Genomic DNA, 21,598 nt, shown 5'->3' with positions numbered 1-21,598 from the left:
CGTTAGCTATTCCCTCCCTTTCTCCTTTATTGCCCTGAGTCATCTTCCTTCCCCATAACCCCCCAATCACTTTTTTCATGTTCTCATTCAGTGAAGGATGAGGAAATTGCAAGCAGACTGTGTACCTTTTATTAGGTGATTTGAACTGCTTCCTGCCTGATTAACCTCAAAAATCCTAAAAAATTAGGGCATCTGATTGATAGAACCCTGAGAGAAGGAATTATTTATTTTAGAAGAGTTTTTGATTAAAGTTCTTGGCTCAAGAAGAAAAGAAGCCACGTGGATTTGTGGTTTGGATTCCGCATGGCTCCCTGCCGTGCGTGTAACCTCAAGGTGCTGGTGGCCATTGTGACCACCATCATTTGGGGACTGGGCATCTGGAAGAGTGTAATCAGGATCCAGAGAGGTAATGTCATCCTGCTGTGTTTAATTCAGAGCAAGAGAAGGTATTGAGCCTCTGTCCCTGCCACCTGATATACCAGTACTGGAAAGTGCCATGTCTAGGCTGAGACTGCCCGCCATTTATGAAATATAAAAGACAAGGGTCAATTGATGGCTAGCATATGGTTGTATATACATGAATACATGCGTGTACATGCGTGTGTGTGTGTGTGTGTAAGTGTGCAGGGTGACGAACAACAGTTGAATTGGCCTGTTCATGCTCTTTTAACACCTGACTGAATGAATAGCCGAGTAATAATTTAAATCATTAATAGCACACGTTTGGGCTTGTTTAGCTAAATCCAAGGAAGGAAAATAGTTATGGACACACACACACATACACATTATTAAACATATGCAGAATGAAATTTCATTTCAAGAAGAAAGTTTAGGAATGTTTTCATTAGGATGGTAAAAAAAAGATCTTATGTTTTGCACACAATGTTCCCACTTTTCAGGTGTAGAAAGCTAGTTAAAAATTAAGATCATTTAGAAAACAATTTTCCTGGTTAGTCAACAACTACTTGTTAGTCACCTGCTATGTGGCAGACCTGAGCCTGAGAAAGGGAGGTGAAGGCGGGCAATGGTGTGTAAACAATGATGTTAAAGGAAAGCCCCAGAAACTCAGAACAGAGACTTTCCATAATACTCATGCTGGTTCCTTTGTGCCATGGGGTTTTCCATAAAGGGATCCAAAACTGGATGTGCTGAGCATTCCCTTTTGTAAAAAAAGAGAGACAGAGAGACAGTTTCTAATGAAACTGAGTAAATAAGGGTAAATAATGCCAGTCAAGAAAGGACAGGAGAGGTGGTCTGCCCCCAGAGGAGGTAACTGCAGAGGACAGAGGTTGGGGGAGCCAGCAGGAGCGCAAGCCATGCCTGCAAAGATCCACTGTCAAGGACAAAAGGAGTCAAATACGTTGGCTGCTGATGGAGTGGTAGCTGAGAACAGATCTGGTTTTTTCCCCAAAGAACATATTTAGAGAATACTGTATTAATGGGATTTAGAGAACAAGCAAGAAAAAATTTATCAGAATAAAAGCAGTAAAATTTAAACTTGGAGAAAATGTGGTTTTGTTTATTTAAGGTTTGTAAAATAATTTGAGGTTTAAAAAAATTATGAACTATAGGTTTTACCCTATTAAGGCTGCTAAATGTATAAGACCTTATTTAAAGGGTATACTTTTAAGAACTCCCTTCCTTCCTTCCTTCTTTCCTTCCTTCCTTCCTTCCTTCCTTCCTTCCTTCCTTCCTTCCTTCCTTCCTTCCTTCCTTTCCTCCCTCCCTCCTTCCTTCCTCCCTTCCTCCCTCCTTTTCTTCCTTTACAAGACATCTACTCTTAAAGGGAAATTTGTGGTGACTTATAAAGAACACAGGTACAATAGAACCATTAAAACAAGGACCAAAGTACAAAAACACTGCAAGGAAGAGGACAAGGTTGGGGATGGAAAGTAAATGAAAATCAAAGGCTAGAAGGAGTTGCTAAAAATAAATACAAAACATATCCCTGTGTTTCCTGAGGGCTAAGGCTCCAAACACACGATAATAGATAATAAAGAACCCATGTTTAACAATAAAAGCATACCAGCTCCTCAGAAAAGACAAACGTTTCCTTGCTCTAGCTGATTTTTTTTGAAGTGGCTCTTTATGTAAGGGACATCCCTCAGTTTTTGGGTAAACCCAGTGGAAAAGGAGGGGGTTATCGGTACCATCTAAAGAGAAAGATTGAAAGACCAGTATTGTTTGCTGTTGCTGTTTTGCTTTGTGCACTGTATTCAGACTTTGTCTTAGTTGGTAAATTCTGGCTCCCCCACTTCACTCCCTTCCTCGCCATTCTCCTCCGCCCCTTTCCATCCTGTCTCGTCCCATCTCATGGAAGTATTGAGCGCTCTCACTTTAGTCCCTTTACCTGCGTATAGAGATGAATTGTTTTTAAACTTATATTTTAAGGGGAGAGTCATGGATACCTCTGAGAAACCGATGAAAACTATGAATGTCTTACTCAGGAAAAATATACATAAACACATACACATACAATTTGGGGTAAATTAATTTTGCTGCTTTCAAAATTTATTTTCAATATAAACAGAATATATATCTATGGTTTAGGTTTAACATATTTATATAAACAAGTTATATCTCTCTCACTTTAATTTTCTATGAAAAAGTAATGGCCTCTGTGTAGAAAAAGTACAAAAAAATTTAAATTCTGCTGTAAGTAAATGTCAATTAGAAGTCGCTGTTGTTTGGCTATAGAGTGAACATTAATGTGGCTATATGTATACTATTTATATGTTTCATTTTTATAAAACTTACTGTTAATTTTTTTTTACTGTATTCTAGGTACTGTGCTAAAAAACTTCACATACCTTCTCTCATTTAATCCTGACAACTGTCTCTGAGGCAGTTATTATTATACCCATATTACAGTTGCTTGGCTTTCATTTTACTCAATTACATACTCCCTCAAGAGGCAAACTTGATAATAAATCAAACTCATGTGACTGTTCCTGGAGGGCAGGTTGCATTTTGGGGTTTAAAAAAAGTCCAGAGAAGTGTTTTCAAGATGGAGGAAGCTGGGTTTTAGGCAGCTGTACTTTTATTCAGTTTTAATCCTGTTGTTGTAAATCTCTGTTCTGTAACTTTACCAGTCTCCCTTCTTGCTTCCTCATATAATCATTCTTTAAATCAAGAAAATAATTCCTATGAAAGGGAAGGGACTTTTTTGAGGAAGAAATTTTGTTTTGTAATTGGCTGAGGGGCATGAATTATTTTAACATCAGAATCAGTGATTTTTAAGTTGATGATCCCATTTTAAAAGTCACTTTCTTAAAAGATTCTCTTTTTTTAAAATTCATTAATTTTTGGTTGCGTTGTGTCTTCGTTGCTGTGTGGGCTTTCTCTAGTTGTGGCGAGCTGGGGCTACTCTTTTTTTTTTGATATTTCAATTGTTTTATGAATCAGGAAAACAGCTGCTTTTTTTTTTTTTTCCTGGATTTTTTTTAACATCTTTATTGGAGTATAATTGCTTTACAATGGTGTGTTAGTTTCTGCTTTATAACGAAGTGAATCAGTTATACATATACATATGTTCCCATATCTCTTCCCTCTTGTGTCTCCCTCCTTCCCACCCTCCCTATCCCACCCCTCCAGATGGTCACAAAGCACCGAGCTGATCTCCCTGTGCTATGCGGCTGCTTCCCACTATCTATTTTACGTTTGGTAGTGTATATATGTCCATGCCACTCTCTCACTTTGTCCCAACTTACCCTTCCCCCTCCCCGTGTCCTCAAGTCCATTCTCTAGTATGTCTGTGTCTTTATTCCCATCTTGCCCCTAGGTCCTTCATGACGATTTTGTTGTTGTTGTTGTTGTTGCGGTGAGTGGGCTTCTCATTGTGGTGGCTTCTCTTGTTGCAGAGCACAGGCTCTAGGCGTGTGGGCTTCAGTAGCTGTGGTGCATGGCCTTAGTTGCTCCATGGCATGTGGGATCTTCCCGGACCAGGGATCGAACCCGTGGCGCCTGCATTGGCAGGTGGATTCTTAACCACTGCGCCACCAGGGAAGTCCTACAAGTCACTTTCTTAAATTAAGAGACTAGGACCTTGGTTTAGTGAATTTTTCCTTGATTTTCAGGTACTAGATATTTTCACTTGACATTCTGAATTCAACCCCACCCACAGGTTTTTGATAACACATGTTACTGAAGAACATCTGGTGTAGAATGTGTACATGAGAGTTGGGGAAAAATACATGAGTAGGGGAAAAAAAGCTGTGCAGCCAGATTGCCTGGTTCTTACTGAGTAAACTGGAGCGAGTTACTCAACATTTCTGTATCGTGGTTTTCCTATTATTAATAATAAATCCTATCTTATAGGGCTGTTGTGAGAATTAGTTAATATGTTTACAGGTTTAAGATGATACCTAGTACACTGTAAGCACTCAGTAAATGTTAGCTACTATTTTTCATTTATGTATTTTTTGATAATTTAGTGCATAGTTTTCTCCACTCCCTGAAATATACCTTGAATAGATGCCATTGATCTAGTTTGGACCTTTGGATTGAAACTCAACTTACCAACCTGAAAGTCTACAGTAGGTTTAATCATAAATTTCAACTAATTAGCTCAAAATAGAAACAGGAACAGTTCTAAGAACTGCCATATCTCCCTGCATTTGTTTTTCAATATTTATAATTACTAGACCATTGGGGAAATTTTTATTAAAACATTTAAGCAGTTTATTGGAATATGTAACCAGGTTGTTAACATTGAACAACCTTTACCTTAAGTAAAGTCTATACTTTATACTTAAGTTTTTAAGCTTTTTCCCACCATGGAATAAACTTTCATAAACATTGTCCTCTCATTTAAGAATAAACTTTATCCTCGCCCAGATATTTCGAATTCCTGGTCTGGGAAAAATGACAGATCCCTGGATATTTTTTTTTTAATTTTATTTATTTATTTATTTATTTATTTATGGCTGTGTTGGGTCTTCGTTTCTGTGCGAGGGCTTTCTCTAGTTGCGGCAAGCGGGGGCCACTCTTCATCGCGGTGCGCGGGCCTCTCACTATCGCGGCCTCTCTTGTTGCGGAGCACAGGCTCCAGATGCGCAGGCTCAGCAACTGTGGCTCACGGGCCTAGTCACTCCGCGGCATGTGGGATCTTCCCAGACCAGGGCTCGAACCCATGTCCCCTGCATTGGCACGCAGAGTCTCAACCACTGCGCCACCAGGGAAGCCCGATCCCTGGATTTGTAAACCCCTAAAGACTCCGAGCTAGACACTAGAGTTTCCTGATGGAATTTCTTTGACTAAGGAAAGATATTTTTTATTCCCCCACTTAAACTAGACTTTTCAAAACAGATTCTAATTTTATCTAGTTTAGGAGAAGAAATTTAATTCATGTTTTCTATTTGGAATTTCAAATATTTTATGCTACTTTTTCAAGCAGCATGAAATGTGAGTGTCACATATGTTCTGCACTTAATTTTCCATGATGTGTAGTAAAGGTGTTAAAAATAGGGCTAGTATTCCTCGAAGTATTATTTATTACAATTTAAAAGAATATAAGGAATTATTATTATCACACAGGTGTTATAAAAGAAAAATACCACTGTTAAGTATGTTCCAGTGTACGAATCCTCAAATAGAATGAAGCTCTGCTCACTCTTCCTGTTATCCCTGTGGTAAAGGCAGGCACTGTGAGGAGGGACCAGGAGCACTGGATTACTAACCAAGAGATCTGAATCCTAGTCCCCACTCAGCTACCAACCAGTTATTGCTCTGGAAAGAGTTACTATTAATGGAGAATGTACTCTTTGCATAGAACGAGGAAGTTGGGCTAATGAAGAGCTACTGTCACTTTTATGAGACCATAACTCGAAGAAACTAGTTATAGGATATAAACAAGCCACATAATCTTTCTGGATCTGACTTTCTTTACTTAAAACAGAGAGGCTTAAAAATACTAATACTACTTTTGCTATATTTTGTGGGTAATTTAGTTATTTCAGATGATAGGGTCTTGAACTGGGGAGCACAAGGTGTTAAAATGTGATTATGATTCAAGAGTGGAGAGCTCAACCAAAATGTAAATGGAAAAGAAGCCAATGAGCAAAAATTGGGGGGTACCTTCTATGTATCTGGCACTGTGCTAGGACCTGGAGATATAAACCATAGCCCTTCTCTAAAGGGAGTCAAAATACTCATTAAGTACAAGGAATGACTCTTGACTAGTGGAAAAAAGGCAGGCTGAATAGACATGGATAGGTGCCCTTCCTACTTACAAACACAAAGAAATTATGAATAAAATATAAAAATAATTCAAATATATAGCAGGCTTTCTTTCTTGAAGGGAAATTCCAGGTGGCAGAAACAAAGAGAAAAGTCAATACCATAATTGTGAGGCAGTGGCATAAACCACAGAGGCTGGGGGTTGTGGCTTCAATGCACACATGGACACAGGAAGCATGACTTCCATCCTGTGTCAAGTGGGAAAGCTGAACCTGAGCCACGGGGATAACCCCTAAAGCCTCTAAAAGTTGCCTCAACCATGAAAAGGTTAGAAAAGTTCTGCTCACTAACCCAGAGAAGCATTAAATAACTATCATCTGTTCAGGGACATGAGTAGGAAAAGAGAAGTCACCACAAGTAATTGAAACCCCAGGCTATAGAATCTGAATTTGTCCTACCTTCAGTGCAGAAACCCCCAGTGAGACATTATCCTGAAACTAGTTTAAGACTACTACTGATGTTACCCTAAGATAATAACAGAAGTGCTGCAAAATTTCCCTGTAGAAATATTTTCACAAGTAGGATCCATAAAAGTCTCATGGAAGAGCAGTAAGTAAGATAAAGGTGAGTTTACAGCCCAAAATTACAAATGAACCACAATGTTGGAGAGACATTAAATGCAGCCAATAGGATTAACTTTTCCTGAACTGAATATAACAGAACAATCTGAAAGAGAATATAAAGTATTTAAAAAATGATTTAAAAGTTTAAAATACAGGAGGAAAAATCACAATAAAAGAAAAAGTTTGTACTTTTTTAAAAGGATAAAAGAATTTGAAAAAGAACCAAATAGTATTTCTTGAATGAAAAATATAGTAATAATAAAAAAAAATTAATGGGTAGACTTTAAAGGAGATTAGAAATCATTAGAGAAGTAGGGGAATGGAAGACTTGAAGAAATTACCTATAATGTAATATAACAATATAAAGAGATGTTAACCTTAAAATATGATTAGGAAACTTGAAATATATAAGGCTAAATTTCAACAGGGTCTACCAGAAATTCCAGAAGAAAAGAATAGAGAGAATACGGGAGAGGCAACATTGGAAGAAATAAAGACTAAGAATTTACTTGTATTGAAGAATGACTGAGTCTCAAGCAGGGAAAACAAAAATAAATCCACATCATGGTAAAATTGCAGAACATCAGATAAAGAAAACTTTAAAAGGAATAACAATTAGATCAAGAAAAACTTCTCATTAACAGCAACAAATTCTAGAAAACAGTGGGATAATATCCTCAATGTGCTGTCAACCCAGAATTGCATACCTTATCAAACTGACAAGGGCAAGGGCAAAATAAAAGCATTTTCAGGTCAACCTTGGAGAATCTGTCACTCATAGACCCTAACTGAAAGAAAGATTAAATCATATACTTCAGAAATCAATAAATTGAACCTAGAAGGAACAAATATAATATATCAGGGCAAGCAAACTGACAAACTTTTTGGTAGATTTAAATAGTCATAGCTTTCTACATCTTAAAAGGCTAATGTTACAGGAGATTTAAAAACAAGGTGGCACTAAAATACAGTTGGCCCTCTATATCCATGGCTTCACATCTGCAGATATGAAGGGCTGGCTGAACGTACTATATCATTTTATAAAAGGAACTTTGAGCGTCCGTGGATTTTGGTGTCTGTGGGGGGTCCTGGAACCAATTCCCTGCAGATGCTGAGGGACAACTGTACTAGAAAACAATGAAATAAAGAAAGAAAATAATACCATTGAAGGCATCAAAGTAGGGGGGGGGAAACATGAAATAAGATAGTAGAAATAATAAACACAACAAGTTTAAGTACTTTAAACTCATCTGTTTAAGGAAAGATATTGTCATATTGGATATCACTGAAGCAAAACAAAATGTAACTCCTGCTGTTTATGAGAAACACAGAACATTTAATGACACAAAAAGATGAAAAGCAAATGATGATAAAACCAATTCCAGGCAAATACTATCCAAAGCAAAAGAAAGCTGAGTTAGCAAGATTAATATCAGAAAACCAGAACTTAAGGCAAAAAATACTATGAAGAATAAGAGTTTTATTACTCAAAGACAGAAGTAATTCAACAAGGAAGAATCAATAATCCTGTGCCTGTATGCATCAAATAACACTGACTCAGAATATATGAAGCAAAACAGGGCAGAATTATACAGATAAATATACAACTTTACAATCGGGGTGGTTGAGTCTAACGCTTTCCTGTAAGAAACTGATAGGTCAAGCAGAGAAGATCAGTAAGGATTCAGAAATATGAAAAACATAACTAACAAACTGGACTTAGTGGATTTATAAATTCGAATTGCCACAGTAAATAGAGAGTATATATTATTTTCAGAAGAAAGTCTTAGTGAGTACCAAAGAATCAATCCTATAGATTATGTTCTGTGAATACAATGCAGTGCAATTAGAAGGCAGTGCATAAAATAACCAAGAAAATTCCAATAAATGTATAAAAAATTGTTTTAAAAAGTTCAAAGAAGACACCAAATGAAAATTACAAAATATTTAAAAATTCAGGGGAAACACTCTATATCACAACTTGTGGCACAGCTAGAAATATAGTTAGAATGACCTTTATAGCTTTATGTACATATTAAAAAGCCAGACAGAGTGAAAATTAGTGATTTAAGCATTCTAACTTTAGAAGTTAAAAAAATAGAGAGTAAATTCTAAGGAAGTATGTCTGGCAGTCATAAAAATAAGAACAAATTAATGGAATGGAAATCAAAGAAACAAGAGCGGAGATCAACAAAACCAAAAGCTAGTTTTTTGAAAAGATGAATTTAAATAGATACATTTCCCGCGAGATTCGTTAAGACCAAAGGGGAAAAAAAAAAAAAAGGCATAATTAAGTAACATATACGAAAATAAAAGGGTCACGACCCTTTAAGCAAAATCCTACTTCTCTGTGAGGCCAAGGGGACACGCCCACCCAGAACCAGCATCGCCGCCTCCTACGCATGGGTCCTTCAGAAGCCCTGCTCCGCCTCCCTCCCGGGACTGTGCCTGCCTTTCCCACTCGTCGTCTCGAGGGTCAGCCGCGCTGCCTGTGCTTCCCTGACCACGAGGGGTGACTGTTCACAGTGTGTTGTGAAAAGAGCTTGAGGTGTGGGCTGGGGTGTCTGCGTGTGTGAGCGCAAGGCCCCCTGAGTGTGGGACAAGACGGAGATGGAGAGAGAAGGGGCGGCTGCGGCCTTCTGACATAGGGCTTCGAGGAACCCACGATTTCTAAATTCAGACTTGGATTTTCAGGTCCTTATGAAGGTATGTTTATCATGGCATTAGAGTTTTGCGTTTACTTTTATATAAATGGTAGATAGGTCTTCATTGTACGTTGTCCCAGACCCTGCATATGGTTGCGTTGCTGGTGAAAATATCAATACAAATTAGTACAACCCGTGTGGGGCAAGATGGTAATCACTGTTAAGAAGACGAATGTGTATTCTTTGGCTCAGAAATTCCATTTCTGGAAATATATTCTACAGATGAATTTGTACAATGGCAAAATAAAACGTGTAGAATGCTATTTTGAAGCAACAATTGAAAACAATACAAGTGTCATCAATAAGTGGTTAAATTAGGGCACAATCACACAATGGAATATAATGCAGCTGTAAGAGAACGTGTGGAAGTTCTCTTGTGAGCTGCTGTGAAAAGATTTTTTGACATCCATTAAGTGCAAGAGCAAGCTACAGAAAAGAGAGGGAGAAAATAAGACTATAGATTCATATTTGCTTATTTTGTGAAAAGAAAGATTGGAAAAAATGAATAGAAATTACTTGTGTATATTTGGGGATGGGAACAAATGTTATTTTCAACTTTGAATATATTACCTATTAAAATATATTAAAAAAATAAGACAGTGATTTCAAAAAAACAGTAACTAATGAGGACAAACATAAGCAAATACCATGGAAAACCTTATCCTAGCTAGTATAAAACTTTGGTCAAGTGACAATTTTCTTAAAAAAATGTAAATGACCAAAATTTACTCCAAAAGGAGGGGAAAAAACCTAGATAGAACAGTAACCATTAAAATAGTCATCAGTATTTTTAAAAAATGCTACATACTGATTATCTTAGATATAACAGTAGTATAAAATGTGATGGGAAAGATAATTTCAAAATAGTGTTACCTCTAGGTAGCAGGGTAAAGGAATATTAATAGAAAGGAATTCAAAGGATTTCAGCTCTTTCTAGTTTCATTGCTCATTAAGAAAAAAAACTCTGAAGCAAATCTGAGAGAAAGTTACTATCTATTAAAACTGGATGTGGGTAGTTGGGGATGTTTTATTATTTTCCATACCTTGTGTATTTGAAGTATTTTATAATTTAAGAAGATTTGCATATTTCCTTGGTCACATAGAGAAGTTTGTCACACAACAGTTACAATTAAATCTCTCTTGCTAGATTGTAAGCACATTGAGATCAGGAACCATATCTTATTTTTTTTTTAAACTAATTGACTATTTTTAGAGCAGTTTTAGGTTTACAGAAAAATTAAGCAGAAAGTACAGAGAGTTCCTATTTACTCTCTCTCTCATCACTCCTCCCCCTGTATAGTTTCCCTTGTCATCAGTATCTTACACTTGTATGTTGCTTTTGTTACAATGGACAAGCCAATATCGATACATTATTATTAATTAAAATACATAGTTTATATTATGGTTCACTGTGTTGTACAGTTCTGTGGATTTTGACAAATACATAATGATGTATATTCACTGTTACAGGACCACACGAAATAGTTCACTGCCCTGAAAATCCGCCACACTTCACCTGTTCATCCCTCCCTTCCCCAACCCCTGATCTTTTTACTCTCTCTATAGTTTTGCCTTTTCCAGACTGACATATTTGGAATCATACAGTATGTAGCCTTTTCAGACTGACTCCTTTCACTTAGCTAAATATATGTAAGATTCCTCTATATCTTTTGGGGGCTTCATAGCTCATTTCTTTTTATGGCTGAATAATATCCCATTGTATAGATATATTGACTATACAAGTTTTTTTTTTTAGTCCATTCACCTATTAAAGGTCATCTTGCCTCCAGTTTTTGGTGATAATATATGCAGCTGCTGTAAACGTTCAGGTGCAGCTTTTTGTGTGGGCACAAATTTTCACTTATTTGGGTGAATGCCTAGGAGCATCCTAGAGTTTGCAATATACATTTACGATTGCTTTCTAGTAACAATATAGGGCCTCATGTTTGATGCCAGTACCTTATAGCAGAGTATTCCCAATTCCTCCTTCTCTTTCCTTAAAACAATTTTGGCATTCATTTCATTTATCCATAAGCTATAATCACCTCATATATCATTACTATTATTATTTTGAACAAACTTATCTGTTAGATCAATTAAGAATAAAAAACTAAAAGATTTTGTTTTACCTTCATTTATTCCTTCTCTAATGCTCTTCTCATGTAGATCTAAGTTTCTGACCTATATCATTCCCTTCTTTCTGATTAACTTCCTTTAACATTTCTTGCAAGACAGAAATGGTGACAAACTACTGGTGACAAACTCCCTCAATTTTTCTTTGTCTGAGAATGTCTTTATTTCTCCTTTACTTTTAAAGGATAATTCCTTGGATACAGAATTCTTTGTTGTTTTTCATTCAACACTAAATATTTCACTGTATTCTCTTTTTCTTGCATGATTTCTGAGGAGAATTACAGTATAATTCTTGTACTTGTTTCTCCATAGGTATTTTCCCCCCCTTTTGGCTTCTTTTGAAATGATCTTTTTGTCTTTGATTTTCTGCAGTTTGAACAGGATATGCCTAAGTGTAGGGTTTTTTGTTGTTGTTGTTTGTTTGTTTTTAAATATTTATCCTGGTTAGTGTTCTCTGACTCTGAGATTCCTGAATCTGTGATTTGGTGTCTGTCATTTATTTTGGAATGTTCTCAGGTATGAAAACTTCAAATGTTTTTTTCTTTTTTTTTTTTAAAAGAAATTCACGTTCTTTTATTTATTTATTTATTTATTTATGACTGTGTTGAGTCTTCATTTCTGTGTGAGGGCTTTCTCTAGTTGCGGCAAGTGGGGACCACTCTTCATCGCGGTGCGCGGGCCTCTCACCATCGCGGCCTCTCTTGTTGCGGAGCACAGGCTCCAGATGCGCAGGCTCAGTAATTGTGGCTCACGGACCCAGTTGCTCCATGGCATGTGGGATCTTCCCAGACCAGGACTCGAACCCGTGTCCCCTGCATTGGCAGGCAGATTCTCAACCACTGCGCCACCAGGGAAGCCCTAAATGTTTTTTTCTGTTCCTCTTTATTTCTTCTTCTTTTTTTTAAAAAATTGAAATATAGTTGATTTACAATATTGTGTTAGTTTCAGGTGTACAGCAAAGTGATTCAGATATATATACATGTATTCTTTTTTTTGATTCTTTTCTATTATTCATTATTACAAGATATTGAATATAGTTCCCTATGCTATACAGTAAACCCTGTTGTTTATCTATTTTATATATGGTAGTGTGTATCTGTTAATCCCATACTCATAATTTATCCCTCTCCCCCCCATCTTCTTTTTATTAAAGTGGACAATCCAGTGGCAACCCGGCTGTGCAGTCTTAATAAATATGGAGAGATAGAATTACAAAATGTGACAACGGGAAATCGTAATGAAAATCTGGAAACCCTGGAAAATCAGGTATGCCATATGTTCCACGAGATGGGCAACGGGAAAAAGTTCAGACTCTGTGCAGATTCTCCGTTCTTCAGCTACTTGGTGCCAAATCAATGCTTTTAAAACTCTCAAATTAGAAATAACAAAGACTAGTAACTAAAACCATTCTTATTTTTTAAAGTTGATATCCGTTTGGGAAAAGGGACAGTTGGATATGTTGGTTTGGCAGAGTTCAGCAAATGATAAACAATAGCATGTTTTAAATGGCCTCATATTTTGACCACTGAAGTTTTGACTGAAAACAGATCCCTGACATTGGAGACCAAAACGAAGGTATTTCAATGGTCTACTGGATCAGACTAAAGAGAAACAAACTATGACCAAAGACCTTTTGAAACAGGAAAGTTCAGAACCTGATGCTGGTCTCAGGGCTTTATCCATGAGCAGGTGAAGTGGGAAATATAAGTGACTTAATATTTTTTCAGACCAATTAAATTATTTTGACTAAGCATATACTCAAATGCAAATGCATGGAATTGTTAATTCCTGGGGCCAAGCAAGGGGAGGAAGAAGAAATTTATCTTTATGTCTTCCTTCTGGGCACCAGGCATGTTACATATGTTATCTCGTTTAGTCCTTATATAACCTCAGTGTGTTAGATTTTTATTTTCATAATATAAATAATTCTAAGTAATCACACTTACTAGTTATTGAGTACTTACTGCATGCTAAATACTGTGCTGAACATTTTACATATGTTATTTTAATTTTAAAAACGACTATATAGGTAGGTATTGATGGACCCATTCTATAGATGAGGAAACTGTCGCTGAGAGTGTAGTATTTTGCCCAGTGAACCACAGCCAACTAGTGATGGAGCTGGTCTTGATTTTAAAGTCCACACTGGCTCCCTAATCACAGTTGTGTGCGGGTGGGGATGAGGGTGGAGTGTGGAGGCGGCTGCCAATGATATAGGCTGTACCAGCTACACAGACTGGGGGAAAGGCTTCACATTCTGGAGTCTGACAAGCCAGTTTTTGACTCTCAGCTCTGTCATTTGTAAGCTGTCTGAACTTTTGGTGAGCTCCATAACCTCTCCAAGCCTTCAAGTAGGGGTGAGAGTGCTCAACTCGCAATGTTGTTTTGTGTATTAAATGCGATAACATCTATAATACATCTAGCAAAGTGCCTAACACATAGCAGAGACCTGGCTATCAAATGAGAGCATTGTTTCTATCTACTGATTGGACATTGTTTCTGACTCTTCCCCGGGGGTGAATAGCCTATGACCTTGGTTTGATCTTTGAAATGATGCTGTCATCTAGTGAAAAATAAGCCACACAGACACACACACATTGACACATGACTAAAGACAATGTGGGTTAACATCCTTTAGCTTCATGACCCAGAGCCCCGAGGCTCATTGGGACCTGGAGAAGTTGCCTAGGTCAGTGCTTCCCAAACTCTCTGTGCTGAAAAGCCAGCTTTAAAAATTTCCAACCCATTGCAGACCGTAATTTTGTAAAATACTGTAAAAATGAATTACTAGGAAAATGAAATGAAAAAAGATATATAAAATACAAATCCATTTTTAAAAATTATTAGATTCAACAGCATAGAATTGTTATATCAGTTTCTGACCACTTTCTCTCAGTTTCTGTTCTTATCGCCCTATGGACCCTGTAACAATCAGTGAACCAACATTGGTCCATGGATTACACCTTGAGGAGCACTGATCTAGCTAAGACAGCCTCTCATAGTTAATTAATCCTGGCACGTAGTAAGGACTGGGAAAGCCACTGGCCTGCATGTACTTTGTCCTTTGTGCAAGGAAAGAAGCAAACATGAAAAATGGAGTGGATGTGACGTTCAGGAGATTGAAGATCGGCTCAAGTCCAGCTTATTCATCTGCAGTTGCTTGCAGTGTTTAGACACAGTTGTATAAAGTTAGGGCTTTTTTTAAAACAGATTGTCAACATCTCAATGCAGTCTCAAAATATTTCTGATGAAACCAGGGTTTTAACATCTGATGCCAGTAAATTAACTCCTGAGAACATCATCTCTGCTACTAAAGTGGTTGGAGAGATTTTTAACATAACCAGAAATGCTTTACCTGAGGTAAAACTCACTCAGTTTTTAAAAAGAGGAGGGGAAGAAAGGAAGAAAGAAAGACATTCCAAACTCTGCTTATTCCGTGGTATGGACTTGAGCTTGGGTAGGTTGTTCAAAACCATTTTGCAGAGCACTCTTGCTGAGAGATGCTCAAAGAAATAGAAAAGGGCTCCTTGTTCAAATATTCTCTTTTGGGATAGTCACAATGATCATTATCGTGTTAAATCTTCTGGAAAGTCCTGGAATGAACAAGTCTATTTCACTTTATTAATATGTTTATCAACTATATTTGACACCTCACCTCTATTCAGTTCCAAGTAACTAGAGTTCCAAGAAACTCGCTTTGGATCGTGCTATTTTAAACTGTGATCCCTTTCTGCTCATCATATTTGCATTTTGGTTTTGGCTTTCCAAAAACATTAAGCTTAGTTTGCATTTCTGATATCATGACCTGTTAAACTCTGGCACCTGAAAATGAGAACTGCAGGCAACATTTACCAATTGGCACAGCTTGGGTACTGGTCTAGCAGGGCTTATAAACCACCAATATGGAATGACGCAGTGTCTACTAGTGGGATATCAGCATGGCCTGAAAATATCTATTTTCTTCTTTTCCCTTTAAATGTCTTACTTCAAAAAAATTGTTTTTTGTTACCCTAGGTTCTTTAGAAAGAAAGTGGGATGCAAATCACAAGTTAATAAAGTTGAAAGAAAAATAATGACCACCAAATGTAGAATCTATGGAAGGATTAGCTGATAAAGACAGAAGGGTATCACTATCCCAAAAGAAGGCAGTTAAACTGTAATCAAATGCAGAGAGATCGTCTCTGATGTACTCCTGAGTTTTTAATTGTAAGAAAACTGGAAATAATTTTACTAAGTCCAATAGTTACTAAGTCTAATATTTATAGTAATTGTCACTAATACATTATACTAAGTATTATGGGCTGTAATGTTTTGAAGAGCCCTGCACTCTTCTTATTTTGTTTCTGCTTCTGTATCCAGGCATCTGCTTTTGTGTTCTTGGGGGTAAGGGTGGAGGTTCTGTGAAAGACCTTGCTACGAGGTCAAATTCAGAGACCTAAGCTTCCTAATTGACTAGATTTATATTTTCACTGGGCCTTATTTTTTATTCTTTCTGCCATCTTATGTAGATTAAAGACAAGCCTTTGATTTTGAAAAACACCTCTAGATTACCATACCATTGGTGCCACTTGATACCATAATAATTCATGATAACTATGGTGATGATGATGTGTGATATGCGTCTTCTGTGATGATCAGTGCCTTCTTCCTGGCAGGCGATAATAGTTGCTGTAACAACTTCTAGATGCCCGTGAAGATGTTTTTCAAAGGGCTGCCGCTGGTGGTGATAATGATGCTACCTTTGCAACGTAAGCACAATTCCAGTTTGGAAGGAGAACCTAACGAAGTGCTGCTTACTTTTCTAGGTTAAGGCATCAGCAGAGGTGTCTTTATTTCTCTCATGGATGCACTAAATGGCTGATTCCTCTGGAATGCAGACTAAAGCCTTAGCTTTCCCCCTGATCTTCAGTTATTAAATGGAGTGGTAAATGTTAACTCCTGGTTCCAGGGGTGGCCATGGCCTGGGAGATAAGAGTAACTGGCATGATTTAGATTACGACTTGTTTTCCCAGCCTTTGTTTGGCATGCCCCAGGGACCACTGCATGCATAGTTTTTCCAACTCCTTTCTCAGTGCACAGAGCTGCAAAAAACAGAATAACTTTGCAAGACACATTTCTAGTTCCCCTGCTGCCCCCCGACCCTAGCTCAGCTCTCCCCAAGATCCTAGTGTATTTTGATTAAGCTTTCTTTAGCTTTCCCAAGGCTACACTGAAAAAAAAAAAAGAAAAAAAGGATCGAACTTTACCTGCTTTCTCTCTTTTCTATTCCTATGTTATAGATTACTTTGGGTTGTATATTTATACTAAAACTCATGTGCTTTATTCATAGAGGTCTCTCATAGGATTCATTGTGTTTTTATCTTATATACAGTTTTCTTAATTCTTTTAAAATTTAATTAAATATGCATGCTCATTGTAGAAAAATAAGAAACTATATAGAGGAGCAAAAATTTTAAAATTGTCTCACCTTCATTAACCTGTTGGTATGTATTCTTCCAGATTTTTTTTCTCTCTGTGTGTGTGTATCATACTACATACTCTTTTAATTTATAACTTGTTTTTGTCACTTTAATACTTTGTAAACATCTTTTGAATATAGATACCTATGCATCTACATCATAAATTTTAGATAACTGCATAATATGAGTCAACTATTATTTAAGCAGTTCTCTGCTGCTGGACATTTAGATAGCTTCAAGTCTTTTGGTATTTCATTCTTGTACCTAATCTTTGTTCGCATGACCTATTATTTCCTTAGGAGAAATTCCTAGTAGTTCTCAGTTCTCTAATATTATAACCAGTACCTATTTAGTGTTGAGTCCTCAAAGTAGAAAAAGTGCAAATGCCTGAAACAGAACGTTCACAAGATTATAATTCTGAGAGATGATGGTAGAGGTGTTACAAACAATTGAACTGGTGCATTTTATGACTTCAGATTTCTCTAGGAGTCTGGGTTCTTCTCACTGGGAGTGTGAACACTCCCATTTTTCTTGAAGTTGGTCCAGGGTCTATGTTCAGTGAACGCCCTTCAGAGCTGGAGGTTCTGTGTCTGCAGTCTTGCTGGAGGCAAAGGAAAGGAGTGGATGCTTTTGGTGAGAAGGCTGAGGAAAGAGCCATTGTGGGATTTGGCTGAGAAAGTCACAGATCATGAGATAGATGAAAACACTGTCCCATTAATAAACAGTTATGAATTTTACTGGCTTAAGGCATGGAGAGAAAAGAAAACAATTCTGTGTGATTTATGTGTAAAGTCCAAATGGCATCAAGAAGATGTTTAGAGGATAAATAAAAAATTTCAATATAGGATGCGTTGAAATATGAAATGGTATAACCACACTCAATCCTTCCTTCCTCCCAGTCTGAATTTCTAGTCTACTTATTTTTCTAATGATGGACTATCAGTTTACCTTCTCCCAGGTGATCTTTTGCGTAAACCCTTGTGGACTCAGGTCTTTATTCATGTAAATAAGGCTTTTGCCTCAATCTCCAGCCCTAAGATTGTGTCAGCAAACCCTTAGCTCTCCTCAGGAGAATACTCTTGGTGAGCTGCCAACAGAGGTAATCTCTCTCTCTCTCCTCTCTCCCCTGGAAGGAAATTAATTGTTACTCGGGGCAACTCTTCCTTTCCAAACTCCATCCGCTGAACTGAGACCAACGTGCAAGGTCTCCTGATAGGCACCAGCTTAAGTGGTGAATCTCACTCTGACTTTCCCGTTCTTTCATCCACAGTTTCCTTTTTGTGTCTCTAAGGTACTGAACTCCCCTTCTACACATATGGGGAGAAGTGGGCAGGGTGAGAGTGAAACAGAGGAGAGTGACAGGGAGAAAAGAACTCACTCCAGCTTCAGTCACCGCACGTTGTCATGGCAGAGTTCTCCAGCATCCTTTCATGCATTCTCTTGTTCTAAACTGGGAGGAGGCAGAGTGTTGAAGGGGGTCCAGCCAGGGCAGGGTCTCTGGCATCTGACTCAATCAGTGAATCTAAGACCTTATTTCTCCATTTTGAACACTTGCTGTAAAGACTGATCCATAACCTTGAAACTTTGCTGTTACGTTCAAGCTCCTAATTGTCCTTGTTTACCTAACTTTGGGGATGTAAAACTGCTAATACTGACTACCTTGTACATTTCCATTGCACATTTCTGTTTGCATTTCTGTTCTAGCCAGCTTTCTTTGCTTACGAGACAGCTGATCAAGTTATCTTAACCAAAAGAGAGTTACTGTAAAGAGGCATATGGGGGCTTCCCTGGTGGCGCAGTGGTTAACAATCTGCCTGCCAATGCAGAGGACACGGGTTCGAGCCCTGGTCTGGGAAGATCCCACATGCCGCGGAGCAACTGGGCCCGTGAGCCACAACTACTGAGCCTGCGCGTCTGGAGCCTGTGCTCCGCAACAAGAGAGGCCGTGACAGTGAGAGGCCCGCGCACCGCGATGAAGAGTGACACCCACTCGCCGCAACCAGAGAAAGCCCTCGCACAGAAACGAAGACCCAACACAGCCAAAAATAAATAAATAAATAAATTTTAAAAAAAAAGAAAAAAAAAGAGGCGTATGGAATCTCCTGGGAACCTAGGAACAGGATCGTAATACAGCTGGGCCCTATGGGTGCTGGACCAGGGGGATGGCAGGGCTTCCAAGGCAGCTTTGAAGCTCTCAGTAGAGCAGTTTCGGGTCTTCCCTGTGGGAGAATGTAACGGTAGTGGCTGTTGAAATCAGACGGTTCTGGATTCAAATCTTTGCATTGCTTTTTAGTAGCTACATGATTTAGGCCAAATTACTCCATATCTCTCCAAAGAGCCTCAGATTCTTCAGTGTAATATGGGAGTGATTTTGGGACTCGCTTCAGCAGGGTTCTTGTGAGGCTCAAATGAGATAATGTATGTAAATCACTAGCATAATACCTGACTTATCCGTATTAAATCTTGGAAAAATAGGTTAGCAGCTGTGTTTATCATTAACATGACTCAGTAAACATGTATGTCTCATCTTTATTTATAGTTTCTGCCCTCTCATAATTTAATCCTTTCATGATGTTGGGGAAGTAAAATTAAAAACAAAATCTTCTCCCAACCCGGAAATCCTCTCCACAAAGGTGGTAGAGAAAGAAAACACTTTAATTATTGCATAGGCATTAAACCAGAATGTGACGAACATCACAGACAAACCCCTAAGAGACTGGGAAGAAGAAGGGAATCTGATCTCTTTATGTAGGCAAGCAGATACAACCTGTTACATACATGTTTTCAGATAAATAATAACTAGTCCTCAGTTAAGAGAACTCGACAGCACTATTCATCACACACAGTTTATCCTAAGTTAACTGGGTAATTGAGGTGACCTTTTGTGTTAGCTAATTGACTTTATCCAGAGGAAAAACAAACTTTTCATATCTTTATGAAAGGAGGTAGTTTTGCAACTTGGAGCAAGGTGCCCACCCACCGAAGTTAAGCTACTACTCTCCCACAGAAACTGGGAGATAGGGGCACTAGCTAGCTCCCTCGATGTTTCCATTTCAAAGAGATGGTTCCCAGGTCCCTGAGAAAGAAATTCCTAGGTCATAAACCTGACAAAATGCCAATCTAGTTTTCAAAAGGATTTATTTACATTTCAAAGAGAAGAGAAGTGCCTGCAAGTTTTCTAAAGTAAATGCTCAAAGAAAAAGGAGGGGATGGAAATTTCTTCCCTTATTTTCCACAGGAAGAATTAAGCCTCTCATTTTTCACTTGTATTTGTCCTTACAATGATATGCAATTCTCCCTCAGTATCCGTGGGGGATTGGTTCCAGGACCACCCCCCTCTCTTACCTCCCCTGCTCCCCACGGAAACCAAAATTCCCAGATGCTCAAGTCCCTTGTATAAAATGGTGTAGTTGGCTATCCGTATCTGCGGGGGTGTCCACATTAGCAAATTCAACCAACCACGGAAGCGAAACCCCGCGGATACGGAGGGCCGACTGTAATGACCTCTCTGGTCCCCTTGAAAGCCAGGCTTTTCTGATATAACTGCTGCACTAAATGGAAGATTCCTGGGGGAGAGAATCTGATTGCTTCTAGTCATTTGTACCAGGTTGATGGCCAGCCTCCTGATTGGGATCTCTGAGACATGCACCCACCTCTCATCCAATCAGTTACGACAAGAGGAGGAAAGAATAATATGGAAGGAATAAAGGCCTTACAAGTGGCTGTGGCTAGCGCAGCCCTTTAAAAGCAGCAAACACCCCCATGTACCTGGCCCATTTTTCCCTCTAGCCTTCAAATGCCTGAAGGCGCTCCCCTTAGTATCCCCAGCGTTTCACAGGTACTGACCTTTTATTAGTGGATGCTCAACAGACACTGTTGGTTGAATGAATGCATGAATTATGTTCTTAGCAGATTGCACTTTTGTTAGTTACTCCTCCTGTCGAAAGCAGCTCTGGAGTATGATTGCTATTCATTAAGTGGGAAATGCATAGCGTGAATTGCTGAAAATGACAGAAAATGGTGTTATGAAAGGAAAACTTTTGAAATAGAGAAGTTGACTTGAATGTTTCCATATGAATGACAATCACATCCTCTTTGTGAAGTTTCTTTAATTATTTAAAAATTTATTTCTTTTTTAAATCTCACTTGGGGAAGGGAAAAGATATATTAGTGGCAGGAATAAAGATTTAGAATAAAGAACAATTACATATTAATGAGATTCTTTCATTTCTGGGAAAACTAGATTGAACCAGTTATCTTAGATATAGACGTTTTGTTTTGTCAAGTACAGAAAGAGTGGAAATATTTTTTATAGGAAACAGGAAAAGAAACAGTCTTATGACTTACCTTTGGAGAACACCAAATTAACCGATTCCCCCCACTCCCTCCCACCTTCCATCTAATCTATCTTTTAATTTATCCAAAGTAGAAAAGAACATTGTGAAAACCTGCAACATTTAGTTAATAGCTGAGGCAATGAGCTCAGAGCTCTGCTCTTCCA

The 21,598-nt window shown here is 38.1% G+C and overlaps 1 protein-coding gene across 1 annotated transcript in view; it reads left to right on the top strand.

Moving 5' to 3' along the window:
* Nucleotides 1-303: 303 nt before the first annotated feature.
* The window catches only part of ADGRG7 (adhesion G protein-coupled receptor G7), a gene marked incomplete at its 5' end in the record, with an annotated part of 73,534 nt that continues 52,239 nt past the window's right edge, over nucleotides 304-21,598 (top strand). The window contains 5 exon segments of the mRNA XM_082460990.1: nucleotides 304-387; nucleotides 12,728-12,904; nucleotides 14,849-15,148; nucleotides 16,294-16,316; nucleotides 16,318-16,386. Of these exon segments, the coding sequence (XP_082317116.1) occupies nucleotides 304-387; nucleotides 12,728-12,904; nucleotides 14,849-15,148; nucleotides 16,294-16,316; nucleotides 16,318-16,386 (653 nt within the window).

This window comes from Balaenoptera physalus, assembly GCF_965194825.1.
Source record: "Balaenoptera physalus genome assembly, chromosome: 4".
NCBI classification, from domain to species: domain Eukaryota; kingdom Metazoa; phylum Chordata; class Mammalia; order Artiodactyla; family Balaenopteridae; genus Balaenoptera; species Balaenoptera physalus.
This window is presented reverse-complemented; position numbering and strand designations above follow the sequence as displayed.